This window comes from Gopherus evgoodei, chromosome 2 (genome assembly GCF_007399415.2).
Source record: "Gopherus evgoodei ecotype Sinaloan lineage chromosome 2, rGopEvg1_v1.p, whole genome shotgun sequence".
Classification (NCBI taxonomy): Eukaryota; Metazoa; Chordata; order Testudines; family Testudinidae; genus Gopherus; species Gopherus evgoodei.
In genome coordinates, this window is record NC_044323.1 from 40,428,816 (window position 1) to 40,451,009 (window position 22,194).

The window sequence follows — 22,194 nt, forward strand, 5'->3', positions numbered from 1 at the left end:
AATTTTTTTAGTGATTTTGGCAAAACGAACAGTAAACTTGTCAGAATGAAGCCAACATTGAAGTGAATCATATCGTAACCTTCTGGCACATGAGGTGATTATTTTTAATTCTTGGCATTGTGAATAATTTATATCTATGATTGTGAAAATTACAGTAGAAGTTTTGTCTTTGGAGGGATTTCATATAAGATAGTTCAGTGCCCTTAGCGAATATTTGGGAAGTAAGTTCTATGCACAAGTGATTACATGAAAAAACATAGGCCAAAATAACAGTTGAGAAAGGCAATCTGCACTGGAGGATCAAAGGAAACTTAAAAAAAAGAGTAAACTTGTGGTACAAGAGGAAAAAATTAAAATTGTAGAAATAAAAATTATGAATTACAAAAACAATGAAGTGCTATTACTTCAAAACACTGAGCTGTGATTGCTTAAACTACTAGCCTCAAATTAGTATTGTAAATGTTTGCTTGCTATTAAAAACATAAATTAAATAGCACAATGACATGAATATGCACAATATTAACCAAGATAAATGACAGAGTACTAAAAACTATGCAAGATAAAAATAACATTTAATAAAATAAAAATAAATAACTGAAAGGAAGGAAGCTACAGTTACAGCGGATCACAGAAACGGAAGTTCAGTTCAGGAAATCGGGTGAGAAGACAATTTTGTGCAATGTTATAAAGCTGCATCCAGACAGGTTACAGCTGGGAAAACTGGAAAGGGATTCTTTGAAAGGTTAAAAACATGGATGAAACATGTCAAATATTAAAAACACGTGTGAACATTTTGCATTGGGGGTGGGTGGGATGTATAAGTCACACACACATTACACAGAATCCAGTCTCCTAGAGCCTCAGAAGTTAGCGAGGATCTGGAGCCCAGGAACTGGGCAGCACTGGGCCGTAGGGCGAGGGCGCCGGCCTGGACCAGCCAGCCGGGAACACATGCAGCCAGGCTGCCACCACCCACCCCTGCTTTGCCAGCCACTGCGCATGGCTCGCCCCAGCTCCTGTTCTCTCTCCCCGCGAGCCAGCTTCCCCGCCTGGCAGCGCCTCCGCTCCTGTCTCCGCTCCACCCCTGCCACCCTGGGCGCGGAGTGACCCGGCTCCGACTCTGCCCCTCCCCCGCTTCTCGCAGGGAGCAGAGTCTGGGGGCAAGTGAAGGCAGAGGGAAAAAGGAGCCGGACACTGGCTTCAGCTGGCGTTACTGAGCATGCGCAGAGCATCCGCGCATGCTCAGTGAGAGCCAGGTGCTGTGCGTGGGGCGGGAGGATGGGGCCGGTGCGCGTGCTGGAGCTGTACAGTGGCATCGGGGGGATGCACCAGGCGCTGACAGGTACCGGCCCCGCTTGCGGTCCCCCACCCCCGGCGGGATTCCCACCGCCGCTCGGCCCGGCCTGTGCCGCCTCAGGCGGAGCGCTGGCGGGTCCAGGCGGGCGGTGGCCGCCGTGCGCTGGCGCAGGCACCTGGGCAGGTTGCGCGGTGCGCAGGCAGAGGCCCGCAGGAGCCCAGCTCTGGTAGCGTGGGGGGCCGATAGCAGCAGTCAGGAGCATCCGAGCTGCTTATCTGCAGAGCTGTGCTTGGGGAAAACAGCTTTGTGAACTTAGGGGAACAGGGTGGGAAAATTGCTCTGCAGACTGTCCGGCAGAAGCCCAGATCTGCTCGTCTGCCTGCTGCCACAGTGGTTGGTAGGTTCATTACTGCTAATATTGGATAGATATTACTTGTCTGGTCAAGAAAACCCATCAGAGCAAAAATTCGTACTCCAGGGCTGCAGACAAGTAGAATTCTGCAAGGATGCCCTAAAACTAATCCCAAATTAAGAGTGTATTTAACATACATGAGTGAGACCAGTTGGGTTTTTAGCTGTGTGCATATTTACTTTCATGTCATTGAAAAAACCCACTGGGTTTTGGTTTCGGATGGCCTATGTTGTGGTGTATAGCTATAAAAGAAGTATTTTTAGTAGAGCTGTCAAGCGATTCAAAAAATTGTGTGATTAAAAAACTTAATAGAATACCATTTATTTAAATATTTTTGGATGTTTTCTACATTTTCAAATATATTTCAATTACAACACAGAATACAAAGTGTATAGTGCTCACTTTATATTTTTTATTACAAATGTTTGCACTGTAAAAAAAAGAAAAAATATTTTTCAATTTACCTCCTACAAGTAGTATAGTGCAATCTCTTTATCATGAAAGTTGAACTTATAAATGCAAAATTAAGTGCATTCAAAAATAAAACAATGTAAAAGTTTAGAGCCTGCAAGTCCACTCAGTCCTACTTCTTGTTCAGCCAGTTACTCAGACAAACAAGTTTGTTTACATTTACAGGAGATAATGCTGCCTGCTTCTTGTTTACAATATCACCTGAAAGTGAGAACAGGCATTCTCATGGCACTGTTGTAGCTGGTGTCGCAAGTTATTTCGCGCCAGATATGCTAAAGATTTATATGTCCCTTCATGCTTCAACCACCGTTCCAGAGGACATGTCCATACTGATGACGGAGCCTGCTTGATAGCAATCCAAAGCACTCTGGACCGACGTGTTCATTTTCATTATCTGAGTCAGCTGCCACCAGCAGAAGGTTGATTTTGTTTTTTGATGGTTTGGGTTATGTAGATGCTCTTTTAAGATTTCTGAAAGCATGCTCCACACCTTGTCCCTCTCAGATTTTGGAAGGCACTTTAGACTGTTAAACCTTTGGTTGAGTGCTGTAGCTATCTTTAGAAATCTCACATTGGTACCTTCATTACGTTTTCTCAAATCTGCAGTGAAAGTGTTCTTAAAACAAACGTGCTGAGTCGTCATCCGAGACTGCTATAATATGAAATACGTGGCAGAATGCGGATAAAACAGAGCAAGGGACTCCCCCATGCAGTTCAGTCATAAATTCAGTTAACACATTCTTTTTTTTTTAATGAGCATCATCAACATGAAGCATGTCCTCTGGAATGGTGGCTGAAGCATAAAAGGGCATATGAATGTTTAGCATATCTGGCACGTAAATACCTTGCAAGGCTGGCTACAAAAGTGCCATGCAAATGCCTGGTCTCACTTTCTGATGACATTGTAAATAAGAAGAGGGCAGCTTTGTCTCCTGTAAATGTAAACAACCTTGTTTGTCTTAGCACAGGGGTTATCAAACTGGGGGTCGGGACCCCTCAGGAGGTCACAAGGTTATTACATGGAGGGTCACGAGCTGTCAGCCTCCACCACAAACCCTGCTTTGCCTCCAGCATTTATAATTGTGTTAGTGTTTGGAATTTATAAGGGGGAGTCGCACTCAGAGGATTGCTATGTGAAAGGGGTCAACAGTACAAAAGTTTGAGAACTTCTCAAACTGTCTTAGCAATTGGCTGAATAAGAAGTAGGACAGAGTGGACTTGTAGGCTGTAAAGTTTTACATTTTTTTTTGTTTTTGAGTGCAGTTATGTAACAACAACAAAAATCTACATCTGTAAGTTGCACTTTCATGATCAAGAGATTGCATTATGATACTTGTATGAGGTGAATTGAAAAATACTGTTTCTTTTATCATTTTTACAGGGCAGATATCAAAAATAATATGCACTTTGATTTCAGTTACAATACAGAATACAATATATATGAAAATGTAGAAAAATGTCCAAAATATTTTATAAATTTCAATTGGTCATCTATTTAACAGTGAAATTAAAACTGCGATTAATCACAATTAATTTTTTTGAGTTAATCACGAGTTAACTGTGATCAATTGACAGCCTAATTGTTAGCCTTTATTAGGGCTGAAGTATTTGTAATGATTTTAGTTAATATTGGAACGATTCCTGACAAATCATAAATTCAGTTGGATTATGCTGAAACCTGAATTTATGAACAAGAATTTCAGGGACAACACTAGTTGGCTTGAAGGAGAGTACTGTAATTAAATACATATCCTAGACATACCCCTTTTTCTCCCAACCAGCATTTTAATTACTAAAGGTCTAATAAAGGGGGGACAACTTAAATACTCTGGCTAGGTATTACCAAGGTCTCTTCAAGTGGTTTATAAAAACGTTAAAAACCTGTATTAGACACACCAACGTAGGTGCTCTGCAGACTAATAAGGTGATATCCTTAGAGCTGGTCTACACTGCTGCTTCAGTCGATGTAACTTACGTCGCTCAGAGTGTGAAAAAGACACCCTCCCCCCCGAGCGACGCAATTTAATCAGCTGAAGTGCTGTTCACATTGTGCTATGTCAGTGAGAGACACTCTCCCGCCAACATAGCTTCTGCCTCTTGCTGAAGGGAGAGTGCTTTCTGATCGGCATAGCGCATTTTCACCAGATGCACTAAGTGGCACAGCTGCGTCAATGTGGTGTGTTAGTGTAGACTGCCCGTAGACTTGCTGTCACTTCTCTCTCCTATACCAAACTAAGAGATCTTCCTTTTAACTGAACCTCCCCTTACCTTCAGTTCCATTTTCTTTAGTTACTATGAATAACTGTGCTTATCTTGGGCATAAAGGGATTCATTTTTTTCTATGCCAGTAACGTCTGTTTTCTTCATTTCTTTGTTATTTGGAAAGTCAGGCAGCTTCATCTCATCTTTTGCCAGATGCCTGCCTGTTAAAGTTCCCGAAACAGTAGGAGGTGGAAAATAAAGGAACATAGTTTTAAACAAGAGCTTTTTGGACGTGGTTTGTGGTTTATAGATACAGTTAACTGTAGTGCAAATTGAAAGCTTTCAATAAGGATTTAGAGCACAATTAGAGAAGCTTGCCAGCAGAATAAAATGCAAGAGAAAAACAAAGTATTTAAAATATCTTGCCCAACACACACAAAAAGTAGGTTATTGTTTTATTTTAATATTTTTGTGTGTATAAGTGTTATACAGTAACTAAAAGGCAAGACAATAAAAATGTGAACATACAAAAAAAGTAGGAATATTTAAAGAGACAACTAAGCCTTAACTGTCTTAGGGACCAAACACCTCTCTCATTCTCTAAAGGTATCTTTGGAAGAGAGTATATAGGCCACAGGTATTTTTGTTGAGAGTTCTAGAGATTCTGTAATCTTAACTGAAAGAAAAAGAGACAGATACAGTGTTTCTTGTATTCCTGTCTAACATAGTCTTAATTCTAAAAGAAATGTTTTATCTTGCTTTCCGTAAGATTCCATGAAAAATAGACTGAATCCACACCATTATCCACTTGTCACATGTTGGTATCTATATGTATGGGAAAAATCATCCCCAGATGTTATCTGGTTCTGTTGTTAACATACCAATAGGCACTCTATGAACACCCAGGAACGTCCTCCAGTGATTGGTATCAGTATTTGTTAATGTGTTAAAAGTTGTTGGGGAATCTCAGGGGCTCCTACAGGTGCCAATGGTCCAATTGAAATGTAATACCACAGCATAAAAGCAACAAATTAGCTATGAGCCTTTCTGAGATGTAGCCTCGGAGAAATATGAGAGTATTGCAAATAGGTGTGCAAAAAGTATGATGATTGTATAACACCACACTGCATACTGCGTGTGCTTGAGAATGTTGGGAGGGTTACCAAATCATCACCATTGCATCTAGGACATGTTTGTTTGTTTTGTGAGGGAGGAAGGGAACTAAATCACTGCTGTTGGTCCCAGAAATGTTCCATTTATTTCCAGAACTTTCAGTTACAGCTTAGAATTACAGAGGGAGTTTCTGAACAATTGCAGCAGTGTCAGTGTCGATAGTAATTTACATTTCTGTTCTTTTGGGTTTACTTTCAAATGAAGAAATTACAATAAATACAAATAATATAGCTTGGATTCTTTTGTAGAGGTACCATCCAGAGCTGATGAAGCGACTCATGTCTTTAGTGGGAGGCTTGAATTCTTATTTGTTTGAATGAGCCTAGATAGTGTTGAAGGGTTAAGTACTAATTGAAATTTGCATATCAAATGGATACAATACCATTTGCATCACAGTTGACTTTACTTTTTTCGGATCCAGCCATTTTTCTTTATGGGAAGTGTGTGGTGAGTACAAACTGCCCCTTGGTGCCCTATTTCCATGTCCCTTTAAAATCTGCAAATTTTACACTTTCAGACATGTCTTGTTTTGAGTCCTGTTATGACTAATAACTGCACAGCATAAATAAAAGGGGTTCCATTCCATTGCTTTATCCACATTTTTAATGTGTTTTCTAGCCATTTGGGTTTAGTTTACTCATGATGTTTATCCTTATAAAGGCACAGAGTAAAGGCAAAGTGGGACTCAAATGTTTGTTTTCATGTGGAGATTAGATGAAGAAAGTAAAAATTCCTTGCAATTACTTTTTCATATATAATAGCAAGAATTCATGTGTGCTTCAAACTTGTGCATATGCAGCTATAAACAGAGTGGCACCATGACATAAATTTCTCTAATGGAATTCTTCTGCTGTCATGTGACAGGAGACAATAGAATTCTCAGCACCATCTGGTAGTGGGGCAGTATGGCGGTTTCCTCCAAATGTTTGGGAAGAAAAGAGATCCTGCATTCATCAGTGCTGCGGTGATCAGCAGGATTCAGTTGCTCATTGGCATCGTTTAGTAATGATTCCAGTAAATGTGTATGTCCAAGAAAAATGAGAGGAAAAGAAGCTGTTTGTTATTTTAAAAAGAACAGATTGTATATAAAACCTTAGTGACAGCCTGCTGCAAGAGAGACTAGTTCTGCAAAAGGATTTCTACAATGCTGCCAAGAAGAGTATCAGTGTTGGTTCCCTACCCCGTAAAATTATTACTGCTTATAATTGGTGAATAGATATTTTCCATAATCAAGCTAAGGTTACCTTCCCCCACACTCCCTGGCATCTTTTTAGTCTCTAATCTAGCAAACATCTTACACGTGTATTAAACTTCAGTATAGTTACTCATTCATCTTGAAGTGCATTTGTAAGAATTTGCAAGATAATGGCAACCACCATACCAAATTAAGCCCTAACAAAAAAATCGACATTTAGCAACAGTGCCTCTATATAGTGGTTTCTGAGATAACCACAGTTTTTATCCCATAGTAGGACACACATGTGGTGTGGTGGTGAGTTATTTATACAGACCAGGCTTGTTCCCCAATATTTTCATTTTAGTAGCACACAGAGAGCATTAGTATATTGTTTTCAATGGAGACATGAGAGTTGGGTTCAATTCTTTATTACCAAATTTAGGCATCTGTCCTGAAGCTCGTGGTGAAAAATCTGCAGCTTTTTGCTTATGCTATACATACAGATTCTTCAGTATACACAGTGAAGTTTGTAGTATGTTGTTTTAGAGCTTTTAAAACTTTGTAAGGAGATTTTTAATGTTTAGTAACATAAGAAATGCGAACAGCATAATTTTGATAAGTGCTTTAAGGTCACAAAGGGAGTCAGTGACAGAGCAAGGATTAAAATGCAGGATTCTCTGCTCTCAGACATGTCCAATTAGTCTGTTGAAGCCAATGGAGTAGTCCCTCATTTAGGCCCTGTTCTGCAGACCTTCATGTATGTGAGTAGTTCTGCTGAAGTTAAGGGGATTGCACATATGGTTGAGGCTTTCAGGATTGGGCCCTTATCTTGGGGTATCTGAAAGCAGAATTTAATCCTATTTATTCCCATTAGAAGGTAATGTGATTGCTGCTCCAGGCCAGACTCTCCACTGTTAAGAAATAGGAGACTTTGACCGTTAGATGTCAGACACCAAAAACTGCCATATATGTTTGTTTAACCACAGAATATCTGCAATGAAAATTATAATGTTTTATATTTAGAAAAGTCATCTTTCCTTCTAGTCCTCTTCCATAGCAACCCTCGTCCAAACAAACAAGCAAAAATCAAAACCAACCAAACAAAAAACCCCCAACAAAATAAAAGAAGCTTTTCATGGCTTATTAATTTAGGCAGCTTTCCCATATACAATTAACTCGAAATCTGTTCCATGCAAACTTCTAGTTAGCTGGATCACTCATGTTTAAAATTTGTGTTTGCATGAAATATAAGAGAAGAACTTTAAAAGGTACCACTTCTGGGTTACAAGTTCAGTTGTATTTTTTTTCTTCCTGGTGATTAAGTTTCATAAAGGAAGGATTTAAATCTATGTGCACTCTCATTTCTGTTTTTTTTATGGGTACCATTTTATCTGACTGTCTCAATAATTGTAAAGGGTCTTGGCCAAAGACATTCTAGAAAGTAAACTTCAGCATCAAACGTCTGATTGCTGTTCACTCCTGTAAAATATAAATGATCTGTGTCACTAAGAACAGTTACATTTAAATAAAAGAAAAATTGGCAGGCAGAAATATAGTCCAGTAAAGCCCCAAATTAAACCATATTGTCACTCTGGGCAGAGTCTTCATCAATTTCTAAAATACTGCTTTTTTCACAGAAGAATAGTGCTGGTTAAAAATTATAAAAATCAACATTCAGTGGTTCTGTTGTGTAGGCATAGGTACTTAGTGTGTGGTGATGGGAAGGAAGAAACTGATTATCTTGCAGGAAGCAAGCATCATGTTGACTGATGGTTCAGGCTAATATCTATACGTAGAAGTCAGTAATAGACCAAAAATGAAATCTTTAATGTTTATTCTAAAGGGACACTGAACTGGCATAAAATGTGACCTTTCTTTCTTCTTACATCTGTTTTCATAATCTTCTACAGTAAATAGTTTGGTTCTGAATTTCCTTTGTTTTCAAATCTGCCAGACTTTGCCCTTTGCAGTATGCTGTATATTCCATGTGCTGTGCTGACATTGATGATTCTGGAGCGGGAGTGCAGCAATAAATATAAACAGATCTATGCTCATTTTAAGGTCTGTTAGAAACACATGGCAGGGGAATCAGTTTGTCAAGTGTAAAAGGACATATTTGGTAGCAGCTGAAATTTTATTTTCAAGCTTTTAAGGAGATCTATTAACGGTGGATTGCTTTTTCCAAATCTAAAACTTCCATCTGTTTGAATTTCTGCATGTTTAGGTCACTACCTCCCCCTCCCACCATAGCAGTAAGTGGACAAGAGTGCTCTATAATTTGGATTTTAAGGCCAGATTTAGGTTCTCCTCTGACCTCCTGCATAACTGGGAGCCAGTATCAAGCAGAATGTCCCAGGGATCGGTCCAAGGGCCAGTTTTGTTCAACATCTACATTAATGATCTGGATGATGGGATGGATTACACCCTCAGGAAGTTTGCCGATGACACTGAACTCGGGAGAGAGGTAGATATGCTGGAGAGTAGGGATAGGATCCAGAGTGACCTAGACAAATTGGAGGATTGGACCAAATGAAACCTCTGAGATTCAACAAGGACAAATGCAGAGTGTTGCACTTAGGATGGAAGAATTCCACGCACTGCTACAGGCTGGGGACTGACTGGCTAAGTGGCAGTTCTGCAGAAAAGGACCCTGGGGATTACAGTGGATGAGAAGCTGGATATGAGTCAATAGTGTGCCCTTATTGCCAAGAAGGCTAAAGGCATGTTGGGCTGCATTATTAGGAGCATTGCCAGCAGATTGAGGGGAATGATTACCCTCTATTCAGCACTCGTGAGGCCACATCGGGAGTATTGCATCCAGTTTTGGGCCCCCCACTACAGAAAGGATGTGAACAAATTGGTGAGAGTCCAGCGGAGGGAAACAAAAATGATTAGAGGACTGGGGCACATGACTTACGAGGAGAGACTGAAGGAACTGGGCTTATTTAGTCTGCAGAAAAGAAGAGTGAGGGGAGATTTGATAGCAGCTTTCAACTACCTAAAAGGGTGTTCCCAGAGGATGGAGCTAGGCTGTTCTCAGTGGTGCCAGATGACAGACCAAGGAGCAATGGTCTCAAGTTGCAGCAGGGAAGGTTTAGGTTGGATATCAGGAAAAACTATTTCACTGGGAGGGTGGTGAAACACTGGAATAGGTTACCTAGGGAGGTGGTGGAATCTCCATCTTTAGAGGTTTTTAAGGCCCAGCTTGACAGAGCCCTGGCTCAGGTGATTTAGTTGGAGTTGGTCCTGCTTTGAGCAGGGGATTGGACTAGATGACCTCCTGAGGTCTCGTCAAACCCTAGTCTTCTGTGGTGTTATGATAACACAGACTATATGACCTCACACAGTAATTTCTGCATAAACCCATAACTGCAGTTTGAGGTATAGCATATCTTTTGGAAAGCTATCTAGTCTGAATCTGAAGACTTCAAATGATGGAAAATCCACCATGTTGTTCAGTGGTTAATTACTCTCACTGTTAAAAATGTATGCTTTATTCCTAGCCTTCCTAACATTAAGTTGTTTTCTACAAAGCTTCAGTTTAATTACTTTGCCAGTCCTTGAAAACTGGCACTTATTCTTTTAAGAGACATCTCGAGGACAATGCATATTTCTTTATTAGTGCTGTGCTGTGTTTTTTCTTTGGAGTTCAGTTAACTGGTTGTAATCTAGTCAGAAATGCCTAAATATTGCATAAACAATGAGGAAATGTTGCATGTTTCTAGATAGGTAAATAGATGTTGTGGTCATTGTTGGATAATTAAATAAAATGTATAATTAAAAATAAAGGGCAAGTCTGTTCTTTTGGTTTCAGAAAAAAGCTCTGAATGATGGAAAAAGTCAGTTATATAGAAATGTGGTGGCCATTGAGTTATTCACATAAAAATTTAGCATCCAGATTAAATATTAAAATTATTTTAATAAAATCTCACAAAAGGTGATTTTATTTTATTTTATTTTTTATTGTTAGATATTGAGTACACAGATTTTCCTTTGGTAGATACAGTGGTCCAGATTTTGTCCATTCCAGCTGATTTGTTCAGTTCTGGTGGTGTAAAGCTACCAAAAAGCCTCCTTCTGATGAATCCTCTTGTGTCTGGCATAGCGGCTTTATGCAACGCTCTTCCTTGGTACCCCATTGTGGTATAGAGGGATAGTGGCTGGGGTTATCCTGTGTCCTTGTAATTCTTAGCTGCCAGAACAGTTCCCTGGGGCCATGAACAGCTGGAAGTAAGTCAAAGCAGCCCAGAGGGTCCTCTGATTTACACCAGGGATTGAATGGGGCCCCAGGAAATGTGAATGTAAAGGTGACCCTGCCCTTCCTATTGTTCATGTGCTGACCTCAGTTTGATTGCACCATGAAGTTTCTTGCCCAGTATGTATTGATTAATTACTATTCCTATAATGCAGAGTCTGCAATTCATATAAAGCAGCAGGGCTCTTAGTCTGCCAAGAGGTTTTGTAAACCGAAACTCTTGTATATTCTTTTACTTAGTGTAACAGAGCCATGGAAGAAAAGCTATTAGTACTTGACGTTGTTCGTAAGGTGTTTAGAACTATGCTGAAGTGTCTGTGTAGAAGAACCGAAGACTGATAAGAGATGCTTGCTGTTTCTCCAAACTCAGAGAAAAACCTGACCTCGGTAACAGTGTTTTTTTAAAGACAAAATTCTATACTTGGCTCTATAGATATAGTGGGAAGTAATGTAACTTGCTATGCTAACAAATTTGATTCTGCTGGGCAATGGCACCATGCTGCCTATGCTACTCTCTCAGAAGAATTATTGTAGTCGTACCATCTGCATTGTTTTTCCCACTTCTCTTGAAAAAGATAATCTAAAAAATGAAAATAGCCATGTTTTCCATTACTCACTTCTGAATGTTGGAATCTGAACACAGAACAAAAGTCTTATTAGTAAATTTTGTTGGGTTTAATGCTATTTCAGCTCAATAGAAGGAAAGTGAAGTCTGTCCGTTGCACTGAAATGAGATCCTATAAGATCCCAGCATTGTGGAGTTGGAGAAATAGGTATTGAATGAGGAGAATTAGAACAAAGTTTCTGTAATTTTCCATCCAGAACTAGCCTTTATGGTTTGGGTTAAAAGTGTGTCACAAGTGCTTTCCTAAAAATCATGGATTACTCTCTTCCAGTATGTGTGGTGACCACCACGTACTAGCCTTTAGGGCCTACAAAGCCCTTGATTGAAGTCCCTGATTTTTTAAAAAAAATTTTTTATTAAGGGGATGGAAATAGTGGTGGTGGACATCTGACCTAAGAATGGCTATCAGAGCCTCCAGCTTCTCCCACTTTTATTATTTGTTTGATGGGATAATGATTTGAGATGGTTAATTTTCATTCCTGTCAGAGCACCCACAGGGCAGGCACCTGTTAGTTAGAGACAATATATCTTCAAAAGGAATCTCCTTTGCTGTATTGGAAATCTGCATCCATTACCTAGGCATTACTGTTGTGCTGTAGGAAGCCATGATATCGGATTTTTAAATACACTTCTAAATTTAGTTAGTTGATCTGCTAAACTAACTTTTTTCGCAGTAGATGTCAGTGTTAACATACCTGATCCGTAGACCCAGGTGTAGTCATCACAGTGCTCTGCTATGAGCATATCTGTATGTAATACATCTGTAACAATGTGAGTTCACAACGTCAAGAGAGACAATGAGAGATGATATAAAATGGGCCTTTAATTGGTGGTCACATAGTTCACCTTTTCATCTTTTTCCTATGAGGCTTAGGTTGTCTTTGTCATTGGTTAAATTAAGTGAGCAAACCAGAAAATGCTAGTGTTGCCTGAATGAAAATTCCTATATATTGTTTCCTATTGTGACCTTTCAAATATTTCTGAACAGTAGAGAAATTTAAATAAGATGACAGAGGTGTGAAAGCTCTAGCAATCAGATATAGTAGATAAGGCTTTAATTTTCAGTGTTCTAGTTGTCACTATTGGAGTTCTGTACTTGGCTTTCCTGCTCCGAAATTGCTGGGCATAGAAAATGTTTTACTCTGTTTTGTAAAGTACCATGAATATTTACAGCACTCAATAGATAATTAGCAATCGTTCATATGATGTACTCAGATCGACAATTAACATGTCATTTTGAAAAGTGATGTTATTAAAGGAATCTATCTTGTCTCTTCTCTTACAAAAACATTAAAATTGTTAATGCTGAAGTTGGAATAACATGGCAAGCAGATCATGGAGTTGCTGCTGTTTGTTAGAATTGATCTCGTTTACAGGAGAAAGTGTTTGCATGGTATTTACTATGGCTCAGTGTAGAGCAGGGGTTCTCAAACTGGGGATTGGGACCCCTTAGGGGGGTCACGAAGCTATTACATGGGGGGGGGTCACAAGATGTCAGCCTCTACTCCAAACCCCGCTTTGCCTTCAGCATTTATAATGGTGTTTAATATATAAAAACGTGTTTTTTAATGTATATGGGGAGGTCACACTCCGCAGCTTATTGTGTGAAAGGGGTCACCAGTACAAAAGTTTGAGATCCGCTGGTGTAGAAGATAAGCAATGTGCTATCATCAGTGGGAAACTGAACAGCATCTTTTGTGATGTGAGTTTCTGTAGAATTGGCTTATTCTTTTGCTCTATAAACAAATTGTTTATTCTCTGTCTGTTTTCTGCATTTTTCCTTTAGGATAATTATTATTAGATTTATACTGCAGTCTCCTGCTTTCTCATTAATATATTTAAAGAAGCCAATCATATCTCTTTTCATCTAAGAAATGTTGGTGTTACACTAAGAGGTGCCTAATGCCTTTGTCCTTCCAGCTGCTCCATGCCAGAGGACCCTGGCACTCATATAAAACATTGCAGGGTCAGGGCCCAAGGTGAAATACAAGCAATAATGTGTTTCAGTGATCTTAAAAATTCTCCTTCTGGATGTTTCAGTGCATGAACATAGATGACCCAAGTTCAAGAACAACTTTACTAACCCAGTTTCCTAAACTGACAAACAATATGCTTCAAGGGTGACAAGTCTGGTTTCCAGGATGTAAGATCTGTCATTAGCAGCTAGAATATTTCTGTGAATTGCTGCATGGTGCAGCATGTTGATCTGCAAATCCTTATGTCTCCTGTGTTCTTACCTAGAAAAAATGTAGCTACAATAATGACGAGGAAGAGGATGGATGGAATTTCTCTGTGTGTGTGTTACAGTGATTACAAATCACTTTTTGGAGTGCAGTGGGTAGAGAAAAGCAGCTTTGGCTATAAAATGAAGTGATTGCTGTACATTTTATATAAAGTCTGAGGCAACACAGTTCTGAGTGCATTATTTCTCTTTTCCTTTACCTTTAAAACTATGTGTGCATTAGCACTGGTAACATAATGAGAAAATGTAGTGTATTTTAAAGCACAGCTATGGTTTTGCAAATTCCTTTCTTAATTCCAGAAAGCTGTATATCAGCAGAAGTTGTTGCTGCTGTTGATGTGAACACTGTTGCTAATGAAGTGTACAAACACAACTTTCCCAGCACACCATTGTGGGCAAAGACAATTGAGGTGAGTAATGGACACGTGTCTCTTTGTGCTCTAGCCATCTCAGTTGAGTATTCACTGCCACATTTAGTAGGGAATGTGGAATCAAAACACTTGAAACTGGGAGGCAGTAGTGTAAAAGGATTGCTTTGTTGGACTATGTGTAGTGATGACTTTGGTCGATTCCTGGAGGTGTAACTGCTACTTGAGGGAGATGCACACATGCACTGTGTAAACTGATTTCAGATGCCTTCTAGGTTAGCTGAGAAGGATTTTGTTTTTCCTGAAAACATGCTGTATAAGGGTGCTTGATTACTGTGTCCATAAAGGTTATGTGGCCAAGCAGGGTGCATCAACCCCCAAAATAAAAAGAAATGTAAAAGAATTTTGTCAAATTAGTAAGAGACATTCATTTTTTCTGCATTTAAAATTGGATTGGAAAAAGCAATTTAAAATACAGTGTAGGGAACAATCCTGCATTGTTAGAGGACTGAATTGACCAGGTGACCTAGTAAGTCTCTTCCCTCTCTAATTTCCTTGAAAAAGAGCTTTGTAAATTAACTTCAGTGTTTATAAAAAGGCTTGATGCTTTTGTTGATTTATGCCATAAATTTTAATTACACATTTTTGTTTTGGTATGTTTAATATGGAAGGAGAGTTATAAATTAGCCGCATGGATTTGTATAATTTTCTGTCCATTTCAGAATGGTTTGAAATTACTGAACACCTTGTAATCTCCTGTCACAGTTTTTAGCTTGATGGTAGACGTTTCTGAGCTTGTTTTAATGCACCAGTTTAAGTAAAACCAGAGTGGATGGCTATAGATTGCCTGTTTATTCAGCACTTGGTACTTGCTGACTAATGTCAGTTTAGAGTTTCTTAAATGGGGGAAAGAAAGAAGAGGAATTACATTTTACGTCCTTGATGGATTTTAGGAGCAGATTCAAGTCAGTAAAATCTCCCTTAAGCTTTGTGAGAAAACAGTAAAATCTCTCTTGCGTTGCTGTTTTTATGTGGTATTTTAGCAACTTTTCTTTTATAAAGCTAACCCCTGAAATACATAAAAAGCACCAATACTTTTTCATGACCATAATCGCTCACTTTCTTGCTTCTGTTTCTCTAGGTGTGATATTACAGCTTGGCTGATTATTAAGCTATTTTAACCCCCCCACACACATACTCTTAGCTAAACCTTTTGGGGGGAGGGATAGCTCAGTGGTTTGAGCATTGGCCTGCTAAACCCAGGGTTGTGAGTTCAATCCTTGAGGGGGCCACTTAGGGATCTGGGGGCAAAAATCAGTAATTGGTTCTGCTAGTGAAGGCAGGGGGCTGGACTCAATGACCTTTCAAGGTCCCTTCCAGTTCTAGGAGATAGGTATATCTCCAATTATTAATGAACTTGTAGCTTTGTTAGTAATTCTGCAACACAGATCTAATTTTCTCCTTTGAACAAAAATCTTTTTGTATTGTATGATCGGTAAGTCATAAAACTAGCTTTGTGGGATTATACACAAAAAGGACCAGAATAAACCTTTCACAGTGTACCTGTAAAGAAAAAACATCTTCACCACTAATAAGAACTAAGTTAAAACCCTTCCTATTAGGGTTACCCAGGAGTTAAGCTATAACATATGCCATATTAAGCAACAGCGCATGACATAGTATGAAATATTCTGTTTATAATGGTATTTCTGGATGAAATGTGAGTCATGGATTACAGCCTAACGCTTCTGGAACCTTAGACATGCCAGTTAAACATACAACTTCCAGTCTTTTAGTTTAAAAAAACTCTTTGTCCTAACTAAAGATAAACCTAAAACCTCCACACATTTAATTTGACAGTATCAGTCTGTGTAAGAATTTGTCCACATTATTTAGCACACTGTGGTGCAGCAAGTCATGACACCCAAAGCTAAAAGTAGCAGTAAACAGGCCGGCCATGGAAAAACAGCATATGGCAACAGTGCACACTTTGCCTGCTGCAAAGCAGTCACCCTTGTCAGTATGGAGAGGAGACTTGATAGGGGGAGACAGGGTTGAGAGTTTCCCAGGAAAATCTAGTTTAGATAGGGCATTGGTAAATACCGGTTTAAACTGGGAAAAATTATTTTATTATAAGAATAGACTAATAAATGTTACTGAAAAATATTTAGGAATTTGACAATAGTTTTTCAGTAATATGGTTTGTTTAATTTTAAACAAAGCTAATAAAATTACACAAAATATAGCCTCAGTGTAGTGCTCTATGTTATTGCCTTGACAATTTGAAACAGAAACTACTGAATCTGGAAATTCCCCTTCTTTGTTTAGCAATGAAAATTAGACGTTTGTTCAGCAAAGAAGGGGAATCCCTAGATTCAGAAGTTTCATATTTGAGATAAACTGCTGAACTAACCATCCAGGCCAGTACTTTGCCTCTTGCTCTGGAGTGTCTGGCTGGAGAGCAACTGCTGTAGCTGAACTCATGAGTACAGTAACTTAAGTAAAAATATTTCAACATGCGCAAAGGTGGAAGACCACTTGACCCAATTCATGGTTATTTTGAGAAAGTTCATTAAGATGGCAAAGAGTCTTTTGAAGCAGAAATTGTGAAGCAAAAGGGAGTGGGAAGGCAGACCCTAAGAGGAAACATTTTTCAAAATGCAGTGGAAAGAACAGAAAGACACTGGAGTCACTGACTTGGGCTAAACGTGAAGATGTGAATTAGATTCTGAGGTTGAAGGTACTGGTAAAACTGCATTGTCATAGCCAAATAAATCTCAGCGAACCCCGATCCAAGTCGTCATTTCAAAGGGACACATTAACAATTGCTGTTGCATGCAAAATATGGCTGGAGCTAATGATAAAAGTTAATTGCTCCAGTGCACATTTGGCCAACCACCTTCATCTGAAATATGCAGGAAAGAAATTATTAGTTGAATAAGAAGAAATTGCTGAGCACTGGATGCTCAGCAAAAATCGTAACTTTCTTCCGTATTTTCTTGCATTTAAAGTAGAAGAAGCTCTGTATCCAAAAATCAACATTTTTCATTTGCTTTCAAGGAAAAACTTTCCCCTGAAACATGGTAGAAAAATCTGAAGAATGCTGATATTCCATCTGGCTGAATGGAATTGGTGGTGCAATTGCAGTGTCCAGCAAGCACTGAATGAATCTTTTCAAACTTTGGATATGCACATTCAGAACTGAGGAATAGGCTCTATCTCTCCACTACCTCAGAGTTGGTCTTCTGCTACAAAATGCTTCATGGCCAAATGGACCTGGACCAGTTGTCTGCAGCTCTGTGTGCTTCTGATTGCGTTGCTTAATGCTTCAAGTCTACAACTCTGCATTGTTGTTGTTTTATCGTCATCGAATGTTTTCAACTTTTGTTTATGTAATATAGAAAACTGAAATATGTCAACATATATAACCTTTCTCAAGAAAGTACTTAACCAAAATGTATACAGACATTCTGATCAGTATTAATTACCAATCTCAGAATTACACCCACTGCAGTTTTACTTTTTATTTGCACAACCCTATATTAATCTCTGAATCTACTGCCTCATGTAACCACAATTTGAATATGTAACTAAAACTAAGTGTAATGTGCTATGCATTAATGAAACCATTTTTAAAATAGAAAATGCCTAGCTAGTTATTCCCAGGGAGGTGAAAACCAGGATTTTATCTGGTAAAACCAAGCCCTGGTAGGAACCATGCTATATCCCCGTTGGGAGAATACCAGGGCAGCACCTGCTGTTGTAGCCCATGTATTACAATTATTGCTGCAGAGCATCTGCACTTTTTGTTTGGCGTTTGTACACTGCCTTGCACTGGGGGCCCTGGTCCGTGATTAGGGCTCCTAACTGCTATGGTAATACTACCTCTACTAATGCTTTGTGACCTAGGTGGAAAAATTGGTTTCCCAAGTTTTCATGAAGATTCTCTGCAAAGCCTCTGGGCATTTGATTCTGCATAAGGAATTTGCTATCTTTTCAGAAAGACGTAATGTTTTGAGAGATCGTTATGGACAAGTGACTATTATTTGAGAGATTGTTATGGACAGGTGACTACAGAGAGGAAAATCCTTTTTCAAAATCTAATTCTGTTCTGTTGAGTTTTAATGCTTTTTAAAATATTTTTTTCTGACCAAAAAATGATTAAATACTTGAATAAAGGTGCTTTGTTGGCTTGGGGGAGAAAAATATAGCTAACATTTTTGATGTGATTCACTGAAAGAAATGTGAGCTATCCCTGTTGCTCTAAAAGCGTGATTGACAAACCCAGGATCAAGCATGTGTTCTGACCTCACCAGTTTTGCTAGTGCACTGTGGAAGTAAATACAAATCTGCACTTTACAGTGCTTGCCAAGCATTGGAGAAGGACGCAGTTATTAGGCCAAAGAGCCAGGTTAGAAAGTTTTTACTAGGGGACTGCTAACAGTGGAAGTAACCAGAAAGTTTCGTAGCTATAAAGCAGTAACTGGCAGAAAAGACAAAACTCACAATCCCAAAAGCATGTGTTTATGTTTCTTCCTTATTCAGGGCATAACACTGACGGAGTTAAACAGATTATCTTTTGATATGATTTTGATGAGTCCTCCATGTCAGCCATTTACAAGGTGTGTATAACAAATATTCCAGTTCCGGAGAAAAATGCAGTAACTATGAATGTTTATTCAGTTAAAAAAAATTTCAAGATCCATACACTTCGTGGTTCATATCTATCTATATTTTCCCATGTATCTTCTGTTATACCTATTTCTGTGTGGGTACTGGAGATGACAGATCTTTACTGGATAAGAAGTAGGCCTGCTAGGATGTACGTTTGATTAATTCCAAATAACAATCAGGTTTCAATAGATGAACAATAATTACTTCAACTCTGTAACAAATGACATTGCCAGATTCTAATACTTTTACACTTGTTGAGTAGTCCCTTACTGCTACAATAAAAGTGGTGATGGGCCAGTCATACTTTCATAGTTCAGTCAAAATCATTGAAGCTTGATGTACTACTTGTTTTGCATCCTGTACATGACCTGCGAAAGTGAAACTTTGTGATTTTTTTGCCTACAGTACCTCCCTTTACTTGTTAATAGTTAGAATCTGCTCTCTCTCAATCCAGAGTAACTTCAGAAAAACTACTGGATTGTTAATAAATTTCAATTGGTATTCTAATGTTTAACTATTTTTGGATGTTCTTCTACATTTTCAAATATATTGATTTTATTTACAACATAGAATACAAAGTATGTAGTGCTCACTTTATATTATATTGCACTGTAAAAAATTATAAACAAAAGAAATAGTATTTTTCAGTTCACCTCATACAAGTACCATAATGCTATCTCTTGAACTTTAGAGCCTAGAAGTTCACTCAGTCCTACTTTTTATTTAGTCAATCGCTAAGACAAACAAGTTTGTTTACATTTATAGGAGCTAATGCTACCCGCTTCCTATTTACAATGTCACCTGAAAGTGAGAACAGGCGTGTGCATGGCACTTTTGTAGCCAGCATTGCAAGGTATTTACGTGACAGATATGCTAAACATTCACATGTCCCTTAATGCTTTGGCCACCATTCCAGAGGACATGCTTCCATACTGACAATGTTCATTAAAAAAAAAAAAAAAAGTTTTAATTAAATTTTGACTGAACTTCTTGGGGGAGAATAGTATATCTCCTATTCTGATTTACCCGCATTCTGCCATATATTTCATGTTATAGCAGCCTCAGATGATGACCCAGTTCATGTTCGGTTTAAGAACACTTTCACTGCAGATTCGGCAAAACGCAAAGAAGGTGCCAATGTGAGATTTCTAAAGATAGCTACAGCACTCAACCGAAGGTTTAAGAGTCCGAAGTGCCTTCCAAAATCTGTGAGGGACGAGATATGGAACTTGCTTTCAGACATCTTAAAAGAACCACACTCAGGCCGGTCTACACTCGCGTTTAAACTGATTTTACAAGCGTTAAACCGATTTAACGCTGCACTCGTCCACACAACGAGGCCCTTTATATCAATATAAAGGGCTCTTTAAACCTGTTTCTATACTCTTCCCCGATGAGAGGAGTAACGCTGAAATCGGTATTACCATATCGGATTAGGGTTAGTGTGGCCGCAAATCGACAGTATTGTCCGCCGGGCGGTATCCCACAGTGCACCATTGTGACCGCTCTGGACAGCAATCTGAACTTGGATGCACTGGCCAGGTAGACAGGAAAAACCCCGCGAACTTTTGAATTTCATTTCCTGTTTGCCCAGCGTGGAGCTCTGATCAGCATGGGTGGCGATGCAGTCCCAAATTCAAAAAGAGCTCCAGCATGGACCGTGCAGGAGATACTGGATCAGACCGCTGTATGGGGAGACAAATCTGTTCTATCAGAGCTCCGTTACAGAAGACGAAATGGCAAAACATTTTAAAAAAATCTCCAAGCTATGATACAGAGTCCACAGCACAGTATCGTAACGGAAAGCCAAAGAATCAAATGGACGCTCATGGAGGGAGGGAGGGGATATTGAGGACTCCAGCTATCCCACAGTCCGCAGCAGTCTCCGAAAAGTATTTGCATTCTTGGCTGAGCTCCCAATGCCTGTAGGGTCAAACACATTGTCCAGGGTGTTTCAGGGTATAGCTCGTTAATTTACCCTCCTCCCCTCCCCCCGTGAAAGAAAAGGGAAAAAAATCGTTTCTTGACTTTTTTCAATATCACCGTATGTCTACTGCATGCTGCTGGTAGACACGGTGCAGCGGCAGTGAACAGCAGCATCCTCTCCCTTCCCTTCTCCAGTGGCAGACGGTACTGTACAAAAGGACTGATAGCCATCCTTGTCATCATCCAGTGAGTGCTCCTGGCTGGCCTCAGGTGAGGTCGGCCGGGGCGCCTGGGTAAAAATAGGAATGACTCCCGGTCATTCCCAGTAGATGGTACAGAATGGCTGGTAACCGTCTTCATCATAGCAACTGGGGGCTGAGCTCCGTCAGACCCCTCCTTTTCATGTGTAAAGAAAAGATTCTGTACTGCCTGGAGTATCATAGCAGCTGGAGGCTTCCTACTCCTCATTTTATCTCACTAACAAGTCAGTGTTTCTTATTCCTGCATTCTTTATTACTTCATCACACAAATGGGGGGATAGTGCAACGGTAGCCCAGGAGGGTTTGGGGAGCAGGGAAGCAACGGGTGGGGTTGTTGCAGGGGCACCCCCTAGAATGGCATGTAGCTCATTTCTGTGGGATCTGGCACGGAGCGGCTTTGCTCTCTGGTACACTGGTTCTGTAGTACACTTGCCCCATATTCTAGGCAGGACTGACTCTATTTTTAGATACCATAAAGGAGGGATTGACTCGAGGAGTCATTCCCATTTTTGTCTTTGCGCCCCTGGCCGACTTCACCCAGGGGCACCCATGACAGCAGCAGACGGTACAGAATGACTGATAACTGTCATCTCGTCGCCAATTTACAATGGCATGGCAGACGGTACAGAACAACTGATAACCGTCTCTACTGTCTTGCAAAGGCAAATGAATGCTGCTGTGTAGCTCTGCAGTATCGCGTCTGTTAGCAACATCCAGTAGACATACGGTGACAGTAAAAAAAAAAAGCTGAATGGGCTCCATGGTTGCCGTGCTATGGCGTCTCCCAGGGCAATCCAGGGAAAAAGGGCGCGAAACGATTGTCTGCCGTTCCTTTCACGGAGGAAGGAATGAGTGACCACATTTACCCAGAATCACCCACAACACTGTTTTTGCACCAGCAGGGGAGACTGTGGGAACTATGGGATAGCTATGGGATAGCTACCCACAGTGCAACGCTCCAGAAATCGATGCTAGCCTCGGACCATGGATGCACACCACCAAATTAATGTGCTTAGTGTGGCCGCGTGCACTCAACTTTATACAATCTGTTTTACAAAACCGGTTTATGTAAAATCGGAATAATCCCATAGTGTAGACATACCCTCAGATGC

The 22,194-nt window shown here is 39.7% G+C and overlaps 1 protein-coding gene across 7 annotated transcripts in view; it reads left to right on the plus strand.

Moving 5' to 3' along the window:
• The first annotated feature begins 1,208 nt into the window (after positions 1–1,208).
• Positions 1,209–22,194, plus strand: part of TRDMT1 (tRNA aspartic acid methyltransferase 1) — a 55,050-nt gene continuing 34,064 nt past the window's right edge. Inside the window, exons 1-4 of one of the 7 annotated variants that reach the window (XR_003998777.1) lie at positions 1,209–1,342; positions 5,971–6,002; positions 14,155–14,264; positions 18,768–18,844. Coding sequence is in view for 5 of the 7 variants with exons in the window: in XM_030550445.1 (XP_030406305.1) it covers positions 1,239–1,342; positions 5,971–6,002; positions 14,155–14,264; positions 18,768–18,844 (323 nt within the window). In the remaining 2 variants the exon portion in view is untranslated. Of the gene's footprint in view, positions 1,343–1,600; positions 1,695–5,970; positions 6,003–14,154; positions 14,265–17,312; positions 18,290–18,767; positions 18,845–22,194 lie in introns of those variants that run through there. The other 6 variants (XR_003998776.1, XM_030550445.1, XM_030550444.1 and 3 more) reach the window with 6 other exon arrangements.